This window comes from Malania oleifera, chromosome 7 (genome assembly GCF_029873635.1).
Source record: "Malania oleifera isolate guangnan ecotype guangnan chromosome 7, ASM2987363v1, whole genome shotgun sequence".
NCBI lineage: Eukaryota > Viridiplantae > Streptophyta > Magnoliopsida > Santalales > Ximeniaceae > Malania > Malania oleifera.
Genome location: NC_080423.1, coordinates 95,013,453 through 95,032,663, shown reverse-complemented (window position 1 = coordinate 95,032,663; position 19,211 = coordinate 95,013,453). Strand labels below are relative to the sequence as shown.

Here is a 19,211-nt window from a genome sequence, read left to right as displayed (position 1 = left end):
ACACAATTTAAATCCCCAAGAGTAGCCATGGCCCTGCATTTCGTTTACAAGTCTGAACTAGATCCTGCCATATGATCTCCTAGCCACAATGGAGTTAAAACCATAAACAAAGCTCACAGTAAATCTTTTAGCAGAAACTGAACATTTAAGAGCATAGTGAATTACCTGAGCATTCATATCAATAACCTGCAGCTAGACTTTCTGGGAATTCCAGAGCACCAGAATCCTTCCAGCCCTGTGATGGTTAAAGTTGTTCACCTGTTCCCACATTCTGGAATTTTTTATTCAGCAAACCCTCCAAACTGTTTGTTGAAAGTTTTGTTTCCAGCAAACAAAGTACATCTATATTATTTCTTTTAATGAGGTCTTGGATCCCATTCTGTTTCAGGGACTTATTAAAGCCCCTTATGTTCCATGTAGAGATCTTCATGGGGTAGGTTGGAGGCATGAGCATCCCTTCCTGACTGCTTGCTTAGAAACCATACCCATCTTTGTTTTCTTATTGCTCTTCACTTGCACAAATCCCTCATCTATGGCCCTTCCCTTTTCTTTTAGAGCCTTTGAGTCTTTACTCATGATCTTACCCTTGTATTTTGTGGGACTATTTGCAATTTCATTTCCGGATGACCCTGGTGGGATAGCGACAATAGAAACCTCCACCAAGTTGTCCTCCTTGAATGACATCTCAGCTACAACAGAAATCCCCTTACTTTTATCTGCTGCAGAAGCCTTTATTCCTTGATTCTGAACACCATCTAATCCCTCATATGTTTCAATGTTAACCACAGGAAGAGGAGCATCAGGGATATTCATGTTTCTTTCAGAAACATCAGCTTTTGACACTCTTCAGTCTGAACATCAGCATTCTAAGGGAGACCCTCCTGCTGATTACATGCAGCATCATCAACTTCAGTATTAACTTTCCCTGAATTAACCTCAGCAACAGAACCTTTCCTTTGTTTTTAACTCTCGAAGTTCCCTCATTTACTTTCCTGGGTTTGCAGAAACCCTCTGAGTGGCCAATAGCTTTACAGCTTTTACAGTATCTGGGCAGACTCTCATACACCACCTCCTGAGTTATTGACATATCATCGGGGAGCCACACCTTGACACTGTGTTTAACTTCCTTAGCAATGTCAACTTCAACAAGAATTTGAGCGTATGAAAGCCTATCCTTATTTGTTGTTAATTTATCTTCAAATAGTGGCCTTTCAGTCTCTGAAAAAATTCTCCCTAAGGCCATTGGAGTCCACAACTCTAATGGCAAATTCTTCAATTGAACCCACACAGGTAATGTAGTCCTCTGTTCAGAATCATACTGAAAATACTTGGGCATCTTCTTCAAGAGCAATGACCTTCCATAAATCATGTATGGACCATTTTCCAGCACATTACAAAGGTCCACTTCATTCTGAAAATTAAAGATAATCCACCCCTTCTCATTTTGGATAGCTTCTACATGCACTTTCTAGGAACTAACCAACGAATTCAATGCAGGCTTGCCTGGGTGTTTACCAGTGAAGTAGCCCACTGGGTGTTTGTTTTGAAATCCTAGTTGAGTCAATCAGTTCAGATGCTTGAATGCGAGCACTAGCACCATTTGAAGCAAAAGCTGGAATTGTTCCACAGCACTGAGGGTTCCTGTTGTTAGCAAACAGCTCAACCCAAGCAACTCTCTTATTGTTCCTCATGATTGTCTTACCTTCCAGTTCCTTTTGTTGGCTCTGTTTCCTCTTTTCCGGCACCTGCATCTTGGTGCTTACCTTCAAATTCTCATCCCGAATAGATTCAACACCATCAGTTATCTCCATACCCTCCGTAGTGTCCCTCATGCCCAACGTTTTTGGTACCGTAGGCTCATCATTAGCACAGGATCTGTTCTTTGTAGGCGCAGAGGCACTGATTTCCTCCTCATCTCAATCAAACCCATCTCTTCAAGAATCTTCTAATTCCACACCTTGTCCATATCCTTCTTTCCTTCAACATTACTAGCCCCCTTTGAACTATGAGAGGCTTGGCCAACATGTACACCCATCTGACCATGGAGAGACTCAAGTAGGTCTGAAGTGGAACTCGAACCACCTTGAATCTTTTGAATAGCCTTCTCAGAAAGTCTCGCAAGCTCTGCCATAATCTCACAGTGCTTCCTTTTGACACAATCATCTCTGATGCCTCCTTTGATATCTATGAATTTCTAAGCATCTTTGATCTCCTCCTTCAAATCCAGTTCCATATTAGGGTTCCTTACAACCCTAGGCGCATCTCTGCGACCCATGGCCACACTGAAAAATTCAAATTTCAAATCTCACAGGTGGGCAGGAAATTGAAAACTGAAAACACAGCCTTGTGAATACAGATGGAGGCTAAGAATCATCCCTCGGCCAGCCCAAAGTGAGCAAATCCAGCAATAGAGAAGGGGAAATCGAAGGGAAAAATGCACTGATGAAGATGAACCAGCCCAAAAATCGTGCATCCCTAGAGAGGGATGAGAGTTTCTCTCTTTGACACAAAAAGGATGGAGGCGGCAGTCGGAAGATCACGATGGGGACGCAGGGAAAGCCATCGCTAGAGAACTGCCGTGAGATGAGGGGAAAATCGGAGGGGGGGAGAGAGAGAGTACCGATGTAAGGTTCAACTTAGATTAGGGCTAGGGCTGAAATGACGAAATCACATTTAACTCGAGCATTGAGAAGAGGGGCTTGGGCAGCGTGGGTGCTTGAGGGAGAGCCAGAGACCCGGTGAGAGGACATCCGGAATTGCCGGATTGAGGGACGGTGACCGCACCGACGCCGAGGTGATGATCGCGGCCCCGAGGTGGAAGTCTTGCACTTGAGCGTGACCGTAGGATTAAAAACTCTCTTCTTTTTTGGTTTTGTTGGATGAGTGTCATCTTTCAAAAGAAAGGGACACTCAGTGAGAGGATTTTGGTATTTCAGGGGTCTATTCTTATAATCTTTCTTTGAGCATTTGAATAGAATTAATGTGTCTGTTCCTATTCACGCAACAGCTAAAGACCCTTTTATGAAAAAAGCTTTTGATTTGGTTGGTTTGTACTTATAGAGTTAACACCGACAACCTGTGAAGATGAAGCTGAAACAATGGAATAAAAAGGTCTTGGTGAAATTTCTGGATTGGGTAGGGTGGAGTGTGGTTTATTAGATGAGTAAGCTAGGGCTAGAAGGACTAGGAATTGTAATGATCTGGAGGTGGTGTTATTAAGGGAGAACATGAGTTGGCACTAGAAATCAAGGGGGGAAGTGGGTTATTGAAGGGGACGGAAAGTTGGGGTTCTTTCATAGAGTGGCTAAATCAGATCCAGCATATAAAAATGGATATCCAACTCAGGCCCAAAATTCTAATTTGCGGCAAGTCAATTTTATATTTTGCTCTGCAAGTTGGACTAGTGGGAATTAGACCCAAAGCTCAGGTTGTTTCTTAAATGGGCAGCCTATGGATTGATCTCCTTCTCCGATGCAGGCCCAATCTTCTGGTTCAAAGCTGGAGAAAGAGCAAACAACTACCTCCTCTTCACTGGGAATAGATTTCTGTCCAGCTAAGTTTGAAGGGCAAGAGTTGTTGAACAACAGACTTGAGTTTGTGGAAACTCATCCAGAGGAAAGAAATAGTAGTAAGTCTCTTGTGATGGCTATTGTTGAGGGGGGGGGGGGGGGGGGGGGGGGGAGGGGGGGAGAGATACTACAAAGGGCCTAGAAACTGGTGTTAACAATATTCAAGGGAAAAAATGATGGTTTGGGGGCGTGGGGTGGGGTGGATTTTAAATCTTATATGGAAACCAAATCTAATAAGTTTAGGGGTTTAAATGTTTATGGTCGTTGGGAGGTGCTTCAGGTGGGAGTGGAAACGAGGAAAAGATTTGGATAGAAGTGAGGGTATTCTAGTGGAATAGTGCCAAAATTATTAAGGAGAGATATTGAAGGAAATTTATGTATTGTGGAAGATCCAAATCAAAATGGTGCAACTAGTGGGAAGGGTAGTAAAGGTAAGGAGAAGAAGAAATGGTGGCTGTCTCGGATAATGACAGTCAAGTCCTTAGTGAGTATGATTGTGATAGGGAGTTGCTTTTGGATGAGATCTGGGAACAATATGGTTTGGGGGTGTGGGGGGGTGGGGTGGATTTTAAATCTTTTATGGAAACCAAATCTAATAAGTTTAGGGGTTTAAATGTTTATGGTCGTTGGGAGGTGCTTTAGGTGGGAGTGGAAATGAGGAAAAGATTTGGAGAGAAGACAGGGTATTCTAGTGGAATAGTGCCAAAATTCTTGAGGAGAGATACTGAAGGAAAGTTATGTATTGTGGAAGATCCAAATCAAAATGGTGCAACTAGTGGGAAGGTAGTAAAGGTAAGGAGAAGAAGAAATGGTGGCTGTCTCAGATAATGACAGTCAAGTCCTTAGTGAGTTTGATTGTGATAGGGAGTTGCTTTTGGATGAGATTTGAGAACAATATGGATATGATGCTGACCCATCTGATTTACTTGCGGATTTATCATAGGTGCCTCCATCTCCGGAGAAAGGATTGGAGGGGATTTCTATTTCTGAGGATGGTGGAATAGATAATAAGCAACAGTGTAAGCATGGTATTCTACTTGCCCCTGTGGAGGAGATTTCTAGGAAGGATTTAGAAGCACAACAATTGATGGATAAGATGAGTTTATGGCTGTCTGGTCTTGGAATGAAGTTCGACTTGATGGTGGTAAAAGTAAAGCAAAGAAGGGCTCGAGGAAACTATCTAATTTAAAGTGCTTGATGAACTATGATTGAAGGGGTTTAGATGGGTTCTCTTGGTTAATTCTTTTTAGTTTTTTACTTCAATATATATTTTTTAAAAAAATTCTTCCTATTTTGATTTTAATTTTTTAAAAAATTTTTGGAGGACTTTTTGTCCACGTCTAGGCTGTGAATTCTTGTTTCTCTATCTAATATATCTTCTTTTACTGCATAAATCCCTCTTGTGGTTTGACCAAAAATCATTGAGCCACACTATGGTTTTATTGTGGACACCAAACCTGCTTTGTGGTTTCCAAAACTATGAAAAATTGGAATGCCATTAGTTTTCTTGATGGAAATCAATGTATTAGCTGAAAATGTTATTTTAATGGACAAAAATGCCCTTAAATGATAATACCATTTTTCTTTAAATTTCCAAATAATAATCAAATTGTTTATTATAGGCCACATTATTATTAAATAGAACCTAGGTATGTTCCTCAAGGCATATGAGAATACTATATACATTAATCATGGGATACATTAGATATAAAATTAAAATAAGAATTTGAGATTTTTATTTTAGTGTCTAATCTCTATAATTATCTAATAAACCTAAAAATAGTCATAGAATAATATAATACTAATAAAAATTAATTAAAATATATTGATATTAATAAAAAATTAATGTCAAGGGGATATATGATGCCCTTAGCCTTTGGATTCGCCCTTGACCCCTTTACCCTTGTGATTGGGAGATCCCTATTGCTCTCATCTATTCCTTGCTTTGACTAATTACATGGGGCATTTTAGTACTTTGACATATTTGAGTAAACATGAGTTAACAGTATTATGCTTTTCATTGTTTTAAAAATCACAAGGGGGTTAATGATCATAATTAAACTACAGGGTGGCTTATTGATTTTGGATTAAACCACAAGGAAGTTTTATGTAGTTTCCGTTATTTTATTTTTTTTAATTGAGGACTTGGAATTGGATTTTGAAATAAGGTTAGGGGTCAAACTCATATTGTTATGGAGACTAGGAACTTACAAGAACCTATTGCTCGAGCATGCTGAGGTTGGAAGCCTTGGATTGGAGACCCATCGAAGCCTCTCAGCTCGGTCGCTTGGAAGCCTCTTGGTGGCTTGAGAGGCTTTTTGAAGTTGAAGAAATAATGTTTTGAGATATCTTGGGAGAAAGCCCCCGGCCTTGACAGTTTCATGATGACCTGATTTAGGATAATTGGGAGACTATGCAATAGATTATTATGAGGTTTTTTTGAGGAATTCTATGGAAATGGGGTGGTGTGTAATAGTGTAACTCTTCTGTTTAACCTTTATCCCAAAGGGGTGATCCGCGAGGGTGAGGGATTTCAGGCCGATTTGCTTGGATGCTAGCCTGTACTAGATTCTATCTAAAGTTTTATCTAGAAGGCAGAGGGGTTTTGGGAGATACAATGACCATGACTCAATCTACCTTAATTTAAGACAAATTAATCTTAGATGCTATATTGGTGGCTAATGAGGAGGTGGTGGAGGATGTGAAGAGGAGGGGCAAAATAGGGCTTATCTTTGAGCTGTACTTCAAGAAGGCTTATGATAGGGTAACTTGATTTGGTGTGTAGGTAAGGCTTCTAGGTCATGTGGAGAAAGCGCATTAGAGGGTGTTTGAGTGGACATTGGTCAAATGGCGCTTGTTCTCTTTCTTGCGTAATGACCTCTTCTTTCTCATGAATCTTCTGATGGCTTCGGATACAGCAGGAGATGTCAAAGCTCAGGATTCAGATCAAAGGGAAGACTCTTGATTTGAGATTTGACAAAAGTTGGAGAAAATCAGTTTCTGCTCATGTTCGAGAAAAATCTCTCTTGGACTAAGATTAAACTTTCGAAAGAGGTAGTTCTCTGGTTTGCGGATGGTCTTCTAGATTTGTTCGGTTGGATAGGGTTCTTGAAAGATCTGCATGGGAAATTGGCTATACTGGATGACGATTAAGTGGACGAGGGTGGGGAAGTATTTGGAGTTAGCGCTGGGATGTAAATGTAAGAATTTTTTTTTTTTCTTGTGTTTATTCCTGGTGGCGCAAAAGGGTTGGCTGCTGCAACTGTGCGAGAAAGTTTTGCGAGCTAGTTAAAGAGTTGTGTTCAACCTGGAGGCTGAGGTGTGGTGAGCCCTTTTGTGCCCAGATTTGTGGAGTTAGGTGGTGTTGAAAGGGATGGCAGGCGAAGGAGAAGGCTGTGGAAGCAGATAGTTCAACAAGGAAAGCATGTTGTCGCGAATGGGATGGATGGGTTGCGCGTCTGATGTGGGGTTAAGCTCAAGTCAAAAGCTTCAGGGGAGCTGATACTAGAAGATCTCTATTCGAAGATGCATGTTCATACTGCTAAGGCAGCTGGGCTTGCTAAAGCTGCACAGGCAGCTAGGTTTTGAAGGATGGTGCATCTCTAGTTGAGGCGGCTAGGTTTACGTTAGGGGAAGAGGAGGATAAAAAAATTTGGGCTGGGCTGCTTAGTTCTTGTCTTGGACCTGTGCAAGTTAATTGAAAAAGGAGGAGCCTCATTTTTATATAAATTGGGCCTCTTAATTGAACATGTCATATTGTTCAGGGCCCTATTTAGAATAATTAGAATGGCTGGCTTCATATGGGGTCTTCTCATAAGGATCAGGACTTTAAGCAGGCCCATCCTAAAGGAAAGGGTGACCGGCCCAATCAACGTATCATTTCTGTTAATGGGTAGGCTCAACAGCCAAGCCCCAATACGTAGTTGGACAATACAAGGAAGAAAGATCTTTACACATTTGTAAATAAAGGTCAAAGTCTCTCTCCAGCTCCCCAAGAATCATGTGGAATAGATCATATCGTGGAGCAAATGCAGGATGCCAGTAGCACAAATTCGAGAACTCTTGATGACAGAGAGGAAATAATTAGAAGTGTTAAAGTGGTTGATGATTCTGGTTTTGTAGAGGGGCAAAAGGATGGTGCTGCGGAGGCTTACAGAGGTGATGGATCGATGGTGTTTTGAGGAGGATGTCTGATGCATCAGGCCGTGAAGTCAGAAAATTTAAGGGTCACAAGGTCTATTCTCGTCAGAAGGCTGCTTTGATGGGTGCAGAAATAAGGAAATTGCATGAAGAAAAGAGAAAGCAGTCTGGTGAGGTAGTGCCAAAAAATTTAAAGAGGAATTTAAAATGAGAGTTTAGTATTGTGTAGGGCATATTGTGCTAAGAAGATGGGCATTTCTCGTGATGGGGTTAGCAAAGGAAAGGAGGTAATGAAATGGGGGGATTTTTTTAGCAGATAATAAAAGTGACTATCTTAGTGTGGTTGGGGGTTTATTGTTGGATGAAACTAGGGAACAATATGGATATGTTTTTGATTCTAGTGATGTTCTAGGGGATTTATCATATATGCATCCATTTCCGTTGGAAGGATTGGAGGGGGTTTCTATCTCTGAACACGACAATTTGGTTAATAATCTACAGTATAAAGACTGAATTTTACCAACACCAATGGAGGAGATTTATGGAAGGATTTAGAAGTTCAATATCTTATGGATAAATTGGATTTGAAGTTTTGTGATCCTAGAGGAAATGAAGTGCATTTTGATAGGTTCAAAAACAAAGGTAAAAAGGGTTATAGGGAGTTAGCTAAGTTGAAGTGTGCGGTAAAATGTGATGGAAAAGGATTGACATAGGGGCTCTTTGGTTAATTGTTAATTTTTATTTTTTTCTTTTTATTTTTTCATTTTGATTTTGATTTTATTTTTATTTTCTATTTTTTGGGGTGGACTTCTTGCCCCCTTTTGTTGTATTTTTTTTTTCTCTATCTAATATACCTTCTTTTGTTATAAAAAAAAACTATAAGGTGTTTGAGCTCGACCATTATTTCTGTTATTGCCAATGGGCAACTTAATAGAGTGGTTTGGAGCTTCTTAGGGGCTTAGGCAAGGGGATCCATTATCTCTGCTTTTTGTTTAGCCTCGTTGTAGATGCCCTAAGTAGGATGGTTGTACATGCAGAAGGCTTCGGGATGATTAGGGACTTATTTGTTTGTAGGGACGAGGTGGAGTGTCTTATCTCCAGTTTCTTGATGACTTTATGCTATTTTTCGAGGACAATGTTGGGAAATTTTGAAAGGCAATTATCTTGTTAAAAATTATAGAAAACATTCAAGATTAAGCATTAGCTTGTCTTAAGTAGGATGGCAAACATTAATGTGGGAGGCAGGGATTGAGGAGTTTAAGGCCTTGGCGGGTTGTGCTATTGTGGAGTGGCCACTCTCCTATTTTAGCCAATCCTAATACCATGCTCTTTTGGGATCTTGTGACATGCTCTTTTGGGATCTTGTGATTGAGAGGGTAGGTAGGAAGTTGGAGGTGCGGAAAAAGGGGTAGTTCTCCTTCGAGGGTTGTATCACCCTCATTAATGCTGCCCTTTCTAATGTCCTTGTCTACTTCTTGGCGCTTTTTAGAGTGCCAAGAGTGTAGCTTAGATTCTTGAGAGGATGATGCATAACTTTCTTGAGAGTGTAGGCTTTGTAGCTAAGATTCTTGTCTAATTTTTTCGGATAGTAAGAGAGAGTTGGGAGGATGTCCATAGACCCAAATTGTAAGGGAGGCAGGGACTTGGCAATGTGGTTTCCTAAAAAATCTCTTTGATTGGAAAATGGTTGTGGAGGTGGGTTCCCTATAGAGGTTAAGTCCTTATGGCACAGGGTGATTAAAGGCAAGGGTGGGGTTCATTGAAATGGCTGGGACTGCAAATTGAAGAAGATGTAGTGCATAGAATTAAAACAAGTTGGGTAAAATGGAGGGGTGCGTCAGGTGTGTTGTGTGATCGTAGAATACCCTTAAAATTAAAAGGTAGGTTTTATAAGACGACTATAAGGCCAGCTATGCTTTATGGTTCATAATGTTGGACAACTAAGAAACATGTACAAAAAAGTAAAAGTTGCTGAAATGTGAATGTTAAGGTGGATGAGTGGTTTAACATTAAAAGATAAACTAGGTGGATGAGTGGTTTAACATTAAAAGATAAACTAAGAAATGAGCATATACCCAATAATTTAGGCATAACACTAGTTGAAAATAAGATAAGGGAGGGGCAACATAGATGATTTGGGCATTTGAAACGTAGGCCTAGTAGAGCACATGTGCTGAGAAGTGAGTTTGTTATTTTTTTTGGCATGAAAAGGGGTAGGGGTAGGCCTAAAATAACTTGGAATGAGGTAGTGAGGAAGGATTTAATAGGCCTTAATTCAATAGAGGAAAACACTCTCGATCGGGTGAATTGGCAGAAAAGGATTCATATAGCCGACCCCACTGAGTGGGGCTTAAGGCTTGTTGCTGTTGTCTCTCTCTCTCTCTCTCTCTCTCTTCATGTTAACCACTAGTAATTGTGTCTTAGGTTGCTTCTTGTTTTTCCCCTTCACTAGTTTCACATTTGGTGATGGCAACAAGGTATGGTTTTGGGAGGATACTTGGATGGGTGAGGGCTTGTTTGAGTTGATGGTGCCTTGCTTCTTTAAACTTTCTAACCTTCACAATGTACTTTTTTTTTTTGGGGGGGGGGGGGGGGGGGGGGGGGGGGGGGGGGGGTGGTTGCGCTCATTTTTGGGATTTCCATTTTCTTGTGAATCTTAACAAAAGAGAGGTTAATGAGGTTAATTTACTCAATGAATTATCCAACAGGGGAGAGCCTCTTTTCCAATCTTTCATTCTTCACATCCTCAAATCTCCTTCACCTAGTTTCTTCCCTTGGAGCTACATCAGTCAGAAGGAAATGATTATGTTCAAGATTCAAACTTTTTGGGGACTTCTACTTTGAATAGGATTAACACACAATTTGCTTCAAATTAGAAGGCTCTCAATCTTGATATGTGTGATCTGCTGTGAGTCCAATGAAACAAACTCACCTATGCTTGCATTGTGCCGTTGCAACCTTGGAATGCCCTTGTTTCTTGTTTTGGTGAAGCTTGGGTGCTGCCTCAGGTGGTTGGTGAGTTTTTGCTTGTGACATATTAGGGTTTCGTTGAGTGCAAGAAGGGAGAAGTTTTATGACGTGACATGGTTTTTGCCATTTTGTGGACCTTATGGATTGAAAGGAATGCAAGAACTTTCAATGGTTACTCAAGCTCTCCTTGTCTGTTGTGGGATAAAGTAGTGTTCTTGGCCTCTCTTGGGGCCCATTCCTTTGGGGGGGTTTTTTTATGGGTTTGTTGTTACCCAATCTTTTTAGGGATTTGCAGGCAGCGCTCGTGTAATTTTTCTGGTTGTGTCCTTTTGATCTCTGGAGGACATCTTGTTCTCCTCAACTGTACTTTTTGGTTTGTTGTTCATATTAATTTTTTTTTTTTCTTATAAAAAAATTTTCTGTTGTAGAATAGGAGGCATTTTCAGGCGTTATCTCTAGATGTATAGACCTTATGTTTTCATTGCTCTGTTTGCGTCTCATCTTTTTTTTTTTCATTGCTCTTTTTGGAGGAGGACATGGATTAAGTTGTTTGGTATATTTGGAGAGCAGTGAGTTTGCCTGGACAAGGTGGAGGATTTGTTGACTATTTCCCTTTTTTGTTTTTGAAAGGATGAAGACAACTCCGGTTTGTGGAGATGTGTTTTTTTTTTAAGCAATTTGTTGGGGAATTTGGTTGGAATAGAATGCATACATTTTCATGGGGGGAAAAGGTCACTTGTTCTTTGTTATGGGAAAGGATTTATTATTGTGCTTCACTTTGGTCCTTTGCTTTTCGGATTTACAACAAGATTGGGAAGCAGTATAATTCTGATTTTAGTTACTTTTTTTCCTTTTCTCATTGGAGGATGTTTTATTCTCCTTTTTGTACTTTCTTTCTTCTTTAATGAAATCTTTTTTTTTTTTTAATCAAAAAGAAGAAAAGAAACCATTTTTGTAGAACTATATGGAAAATTTTGAGTTTGCCAATTCCCATATAAATTTTGACAAATTTAAAAAAATTCATTAAATAAATCTCTCAATTAACATGGAATTTTAAGTTTTTGAGGCTTCAACAAAGCTTTTACTAATCATGTGAAAGCATGCTTTGTTTGCGTTTTTTATTTTTTATTTTAAAATTCTCATCAAAGGACACTTAGCTCTTTGGATGGCAGAAGTTATAGTGACACATGACAATTTGTCGTGAAAAAGTATAATGTGTTTTGAATTTGTGTTTCACTGAGAGGACGCATTGTAATTTGTGACTAGGGAAGTACTGAGTAGGTCAAAAAAAAAAATATTATGACTCATATATTTCACTTAAGCATCCATAAGGGGTGTTCCCTTTATAGTGTAGATAAGTTGCATTTGCATAAGATCTATTGTTTATGTGGTTTATGAATTTCATTCCTTTAATTCAAGTTTTTTTATATGCTTGTAGTTTTACACATGTAACATGTTGCACATTGTACAGTATATGCTTGTCATTTCACTTATAAATCTTTCATTACTATGTCAGTAACAGTTTCCAAAGTTTCATGAAAAAGTTTTATATTTTTCTACTAATTTGCATTATTTTTTCACAAGGGGAATCGAAATTGTCATTGAAATTAAAATTTATTATAAAAAATTGAAATTTAAAACATTGGTTATATCTGCCTAGCATTTTCCCCTACTCGTACGTGACTTTCAAACATGAAGGTTGGGCCCCCTACTATTTCAAATATCATTTTTATTTTTTGTAAATTTTTTTTAATGATTGACTGTTGTGCACATGTACTGTCATCTGCCTGTATTTACCTGAATGTATGCATTTAGATTCAGCCGCAAAAATGTTACAATTTAGTAACCCTTTAATGTGGATTATGTATAGATATTGAGGCTAGCTCGGGGACTTGGAGATTTTCTGCTTGTTGGGATTCATACGGATCAGACTGTCAGGTTGCAGATTCTCTCTCTTTTCGTTGTTTGGTGGTCTTTACTTTTTTAATAGATGTTTTTGCTATTTCTATTTGTTTTAAAAAAAATTCTAGTTTGTAACTTCTGAGTTCTGATTCATATCAAATTGGAGAACAGAATATTAAATTTATTCTTTATTCTGTCATTCTTTGAGTGCTAAGGCCTCAAAGCCCTGGGGTTGGTGGCAAGCTAAGGCTCTGTAAGCATGAATTTTTGTAGTTTACAGGTTAAAAAATAATTGTTGCAGAGTGTCTGAGCAAGAGAGGGAGGCATTGGAATGAATGAAATTGAATGTAATGCATGAATCATTTTTCTTGTATACTAAGTTGTGTCTCTCTCTCCTCTTCCCTCCCCCTCTTCTTGTTCTGTCTCTATTTCTTCTATAATCTTATGTTTTTTTTAAAAAATTATTTTTTATAATTCTTTCTAACCATTTTCTCTTTGCTTGCATAATTATTGCCTCACCTTCCTTGCAAGACAACTAATCAATTCAGGTGGCAATCTTCGAGGCTTTAAGTATTCCCTCAATGTTCTATTTTAAACCAATTTAGAGCAACTTTGGTCTTGCATCAATTGATGTCAGACAAATGTTTTTTCCCTTTATGTTATGAAAAAATTGACCATGTTCCCATATTCTGAGCTCTTGTCTAGGCTTGAAAATGATTAGATGAGTTCGATTGAAGGCCTCGTTGAAGAGTACATATTACACAATGGATATGGGGTACCCTTGGCATATTCTTAAGAGTTAGAACCTTCCAGTTCAATGCTTTTAGCCTCTCCCTCTTTTAATGATCAACTTGTGAATTTTCTATAAATGTGAGAGTATGAAGCTGAACTCTAGTAGCTAAAGTGGAATGTTTATGTATTTTTATTTAGTACAGTCGGAGTATATATTTTATAGTTGTTTTTTAGAATATTCAAACCATTGCACTTTTTGCTCTGGATGGTTTTGATGGTGTGTCGAGGATGCTTTTTTGATGCCAAGAGATCTGAGGTTAAAGTAATTATTGAACCGCCACTTGAAAAGCTTATGTTTATTTGCCAAAGTGTACTAAGCTTTAAGTTCCTTTGAATGCACATCTCAATTGCAAGAGGAGGTAAAAAATACAACGAATACACTCGTTAGGGGAAATAACTGAATCTAACTCTGGGGTTGGAATAAGTAAATAAATGCAGCAAAAAAGAATAATCATCTGTTACATCATTTTTGACTGAGAGTTGTGGAGGTTGGTGTACTTCAGTAGGAATGCATGGGGTGGTGGCTGGCATGGTGGGGTCATAATTGCCTACTTTAGGGGCTCAAGATGCAGGGAAAGAGAAGGATTTATTGGATGCCATTCCAGTCTTTGTTCTGGATGGAGGCTGAGGGATGCTAGAGCTTTCAAAGGAATGAAATTTTCATTATAAAAGATAAAAGGGAATTGGATAGCATTGTTAAAACTCTTGGATTAATTGCTCATATTGTAATACATCTGGATTAGCTGATATTTTTTGTTAACTCATTAGTTTTTTTGTTTTCCTGTCGTTACTGATAGTTTGTATACTTCCTTGTCCATGGGTGATATCCCCTTGGAGTACATAATGGGCATCTTCTAGGCGTCTAGGAAGGACTTGTCTTATAAATCAGGGCTGTGGATCCTCTTCACCATCTTCCTGATTCTTGATAAATAATCAGGTTGTACTAAAAATGAAAAAACTCTTAGGGCTGTATTTGCTGAATATATGCACACAAAAAGGGAAACCAACGGAAAAAGTTCAAAGCAAGAGAATCCTCATAACTGATTCCCTTGTTTATCAAATCCTCCTTGACAGGTTCACTTTTCTGGTCACTAAGTCATCAACCTAACAAAGGTTGTCTCTTCACTAGTTTCTTTATTTTCTCTTTCCAAATTGTCAAAAAATTGGTCAAGGCATTCTGCTCCAATGTTCCTGACATTCGTTTCTTCCATATAATTGGGTAATGTCAAAGACAAAATCAGATCAAAAGTGAAATATGCTATCACCTTCCTAAGCCATGGAAGTACAAATGTCCTAAGCCATCCATAGCATGAAGATTGTACAGTAAATCTTCTGCAGTTCTGCAGATACTGCACAAAATCAAATTTCTTCAACTTAAGCAGTTGCTGTCAAGTTCTTGTCTCTGCAGTCGTGTTCCACGTCCACTGCTTTCAAAATGGAGTAATTAAAAGATCTCTAGTGTGATTGGATGGCTAACATTGATATTTTCTTGGTAATGTTGTTTTTTCTTTCTTTTTCTGGACCATGTGTTTTTTTGGCTCTCTCTCTCTCTCTCTCTCTCCCCCTCTGGTGTGTGTTGGTAAGTTATTTTCTTATTTAAAAAGTAAAACAATAAGTCAGATTTCTCCTCATTGCACGAATTTGTTGTCTTGGGAGCTTGAACAATACTGTTGTATAGAATATTGTTTGATTTAATTTCCTTTCATTTGTTAGAGAAATTGAAGTTAAATTATCTACATCCTTCTTACAATGCCTTTTGCAGTGCTAATAGAGGAGCACATCGCCCTATCATGAATCTTCATGAAAGAAGCTTAAGCGTTTTGGCTTGCCGTTATGTAGATGAGGTGATAATTGGTGCTCCATGGGAAGTGTCTAAAGACACGGTGAGTAGTGTTGGGTAATTTTTTTTTTTGTAATTGATTTATGCTTTCATGTTGCTATTTTGTACTTCTGATCAAGGTTCTAGATGTCAATGTAAGCAGATTTGTTGATATCCCAAAATGTAAATGGATAGACATGAATGTTGTCAATATTATCAATACACCTAGGACGTCACATAACAATGGGAGCCATTTTTAGGTGGCATGAAAAGCTTGTTGGTGCACATACACCATTGAAATTCAAATGCAATAAGCATATGTGGTTTTATTTTTAAAATTATTTATTATTTTTACCCTTGGGGAAAAATAAACAATTTCCATTTGACTGCTACTTTCATTGATTTGTTTTTGGCAAGAATTTAGTTTGTTGAGGAGCTGGAGTTTGTTTAGTAGAATTTTAACCACAAGCACTGTAGAATGGTGTCATTTTTCGTTAACTTTATTAATGTGCCATCTTTTAAATTTTTTTAGTCCAGTTATGTTATATGGATTAGAATATTAAGTTTTAAAATGAAAATGTTAAGACGAATGAGTGTATTAATTATTAAATAAGAAATGAAATAAAAATATCCATAGAAAATTAGGAGTAATGCAGTTTTCATCACTGCTGAAATTGCTGATTCACGTTCTAAGGTGAGTAGAAGAGGGGTTTGTAAGCTTGACTTTGAAAGGGCCTTTGGTTCTGTTGAGTTTCTTCCCTACATCCTTAAAAAATGGCTTTTTTGGGGACTTCTGGTGCACATAGATTGAGAAATGCATCACCACACTTCCATTCTCATTAATGGCTGCCCTTCGGGTTCTTCCACTCTTCCAGGTGCTTGTGACAAGGTGATTCCCTCTCCTTTGGTATTTATTATGGTAATAGGCATTTTGAGCCTTCTGCTGCTGAAAGCCACAGAGATCTTCTTTAGGGGCTTAGTGTTGGAAGAAACAGTTGGGAAATGGGAGTATTTCTTCTCCTATTTGCAGACCATAATATTTTGCGAGGCAGAAACTCAATAATTTCCCAAGTGATGTATCCCTGTTTGAAGAAATTTCAGGATTGAAGGTCAGCTTGGGAAAAATGAGCTTATCCCCATTGGTGATGAGACATATGACACCTTTGTATTTGGTATTTTGGGCAGCAAGTTGGAGACCTTTCCTTTGAATCATTTAGGGCTCCTGTACCCATCATTGGGAGATATGAGATAAAACTGGTTGAAAGCAAAATGCTCTTTCAAAAGGAGGTAGACCATAATCAAGAGTATTCTCTTAAATCCTGGTATAATGTATGACCCTATTCCTTATCCATGCCTGGTGGCTAAAAGATTAGAAGATATTCACAAAAGATTCCTTTGGGGAAACATGAGTGAGGAGTTCAAGTATCACTCAATTAAATGTGGGGTTGTCAAGCAACCTATTCAAACTGGTGGCCTAGGTCTCAAATGTCTGAATGTTCAACAAAATCCTCCTCAGAAAATGGCTTTGGAGATTCACGAATGAAAAAATCCTTATCGGAGAAAGATCATTGCTTCAAAATATGGCTTTGATCACAATGGATGGACGATTTGAAAGTCCTTTTCTCTTTTATCCACTTTGATGAGGGAAATGGGGATTTTATTTCATTTTGGCATGACAAATGGTGCAGGGCCTGCTGGCTTACTCTACTCTACTCAGCACTATTTTCCTAACATTTTTAGTTTGGCCTGTGAAAAGGTTGCAGTGGTAAGTAATAATATGAACTTCCAGACATTAATCTGGGTGTTTCTTTTTGTCAGAATGCCCCTGATTGGGGACTTGACTAGCATAAAATTTTTTGGCTGCTTAAAATTCCTTATGAATTGCCTCAAATGAGTCCAAGTGGGCCCCTTGACAAAAATGGCAGCTTTTCAGCTCATTCTACAGAAAGCTGAATAAACTTTCTGAAATCAGAAGCACTTAGCAGCACCTTCATATGGAGTCTCTGCAATGACTGCCTAACGATGGTGCTGTGGAAAAAATTTTCTGTGGGGGATATCTGTAGCTAAACTTCCTTACTTCGTTTTATTTTTTCCTTTGTTTTTTTTTTTTTTGGGGGGCGCGGGGTGGGGGTCCGGTCGGCGGTCCGCTCCGTTCTCGTTGTGCGGGCCGCCCGTGCGCTGGGATTTCCTCCCCCCGGGCGCGGTGGGGGATGAAGTAGATGCCTGAATCTGTTGATTATATTTCCTTTCACTGCTCTGGATAGAGATCTACAGAATCTTGGCACTGAAGGGCTGAGCCACGTTATGGGTTATTTGCAATCCGGACAGTGGTCACACATGGCGATTTGCGGCTTTGTGAGAGGCATTGCTGGCCAAGTTAACTGCATCCTCTTTTCCCAGAGAAAAACGGCCTCAACTACTGCGCTTTCTACCTCTACCTATTTCTTTGTAATTGTTCTCAGCAAGCTGATTTCTCACTGAAACACCTTTATGGAGAAGGCGGAAAGCATTTATACCCAAGCCAAGGAGTGCTTCGTGTTCTGTATACACTTTCTTACACGCCCAATGTGGCCCCTAGATAGTCGCTCCCCAGGGAATGCGTTTTTAAGTTCTCAACATTTACGTTCTTCTCAATCGAAAATAAAAAGGTTACTGAATTACTCTCAGTTTTTTTCATGATTCGGGGATTTTCAAAATTGTGAGACTAATTTAACAAATAAAAACTACATTTCCGCAAATTAAAGTCCTACATTAACTAGCACGCACTTTCATTACAATATAACCCAATAACGTGTACCCCTTAATCCCCATAGCTCTCAATTAGGACACACTGCTTTCTTCTTTTTCTCTTCTTTGGAATTTACACGCATTATTAAAGGCTTGACAACTGTGAAGTTAAAGGGACTCTTAAATTCTTTCATTCGCAGTGCAATGGACAAATGCAATTTCACACCTACACATACACATTAGCGACGAATAAAATATCAAATCCTTTAACTTCCAGGATACGAAAAAGTCTACGAAACCAAAATCACAATTTAAAGGCAGACAAAAAACGAACTTTTGATACGGAACCCAGAACCTGCGACACAAATAGTTTAACTATCACTTGCCCACCCTTAAATTGCCCAAACATAAATACACCCTCACCACCATCTTCCTACTAAGGAACTAACGGCTGACTAAATAATGACAAGGATGTTAAATTAAAATCATTCCCACTCTTAATTTGAACTCAACCATATTAAAAGAAACCACTAACTCAATTAAATATAAAACTCCATTTTCTAAACAAATTTAATTAATTCATTTTATTATATTCTTCCCCCTTCGTAACACACCATGTCAAAACCAATTTCTTTCTAAAATTAACAAAAAACTCCCTTTTTTACAGGATTTTGAGAAGAAATACCTTCACTTTGTTGATAATTGAAAAACAAAAGAAAGAAAGAATAAACGAATAAGAAGAAATGACCGCACGAGAGAGAGGGGCCCAGCCATGGACAGCAAGATGCAGCTGCTGTGTGATGTTTGGACGCTGATGTGTTGCTACTCTGCACGCCCTGATGGCAGAGCTGCGAGAAGGGGAAAGCTGGTGGACAAGGGCTGATGCCTTGTGGTTGCATGGTATATGGCGCTGCTGCTATGCTTCATGGGTTCTGCTGGTACATGGGTCGGTGATTCTGCCCTTGCCCCTTCATTTGGCAGTTCAGCCAGAGTTGCTCGTTGCTCGGTCTTGCTGCTGTGCAGTGACGCTTCGTGCGGTGTATGTTTGTCCCCCCTGGTATTTTTGCCTAATGGGGTGTTGTTTTTGAGGGACTGTTGCAGAGGGACATTAGAGGAAGCTGATTTTGGCTCAGTGAGAGAGGAGGCTGACCACCCCGAGGTGGGTTTCGAGCACGGCCGCAAAGTAGAGGACTAGGACGCAGATTATTTTTCTGGTGCAGGCACCGCAACAGCCCCTCCTCACTCGGCTCATCCAGGAGAGCAGGACCGATTGCAATATCGCAGCGTCGCCC

General features: G+C 39.1%; 1 protein-coding gene across 1 annotated transcript in view; it reads left to right on the top strand.

Moving 5' to 3' along the window:
• LOC131160108 (ethanolamine-phosphate cytidylyltransferase) overlaps positions 1-19,211 on the top strand; it is a 49,624-nt gene that overhangs the window by 21,859 nt on the left and 8,554 nt on the right. Inside the window, exons 5-6 of the mRNA XM_058115451.1 lie at positions 12,550-12,617; positions 15,136-15,256. Coding sequence (XP_057971434.1) covers positions 12,550-12,617; positions 15,136-15,256 — 189 coding nt within the window. The remainder of the gene's footprint in view (positions 1-12,549; positions 12,618-15,135; positions 15,257-19,211) is intronic.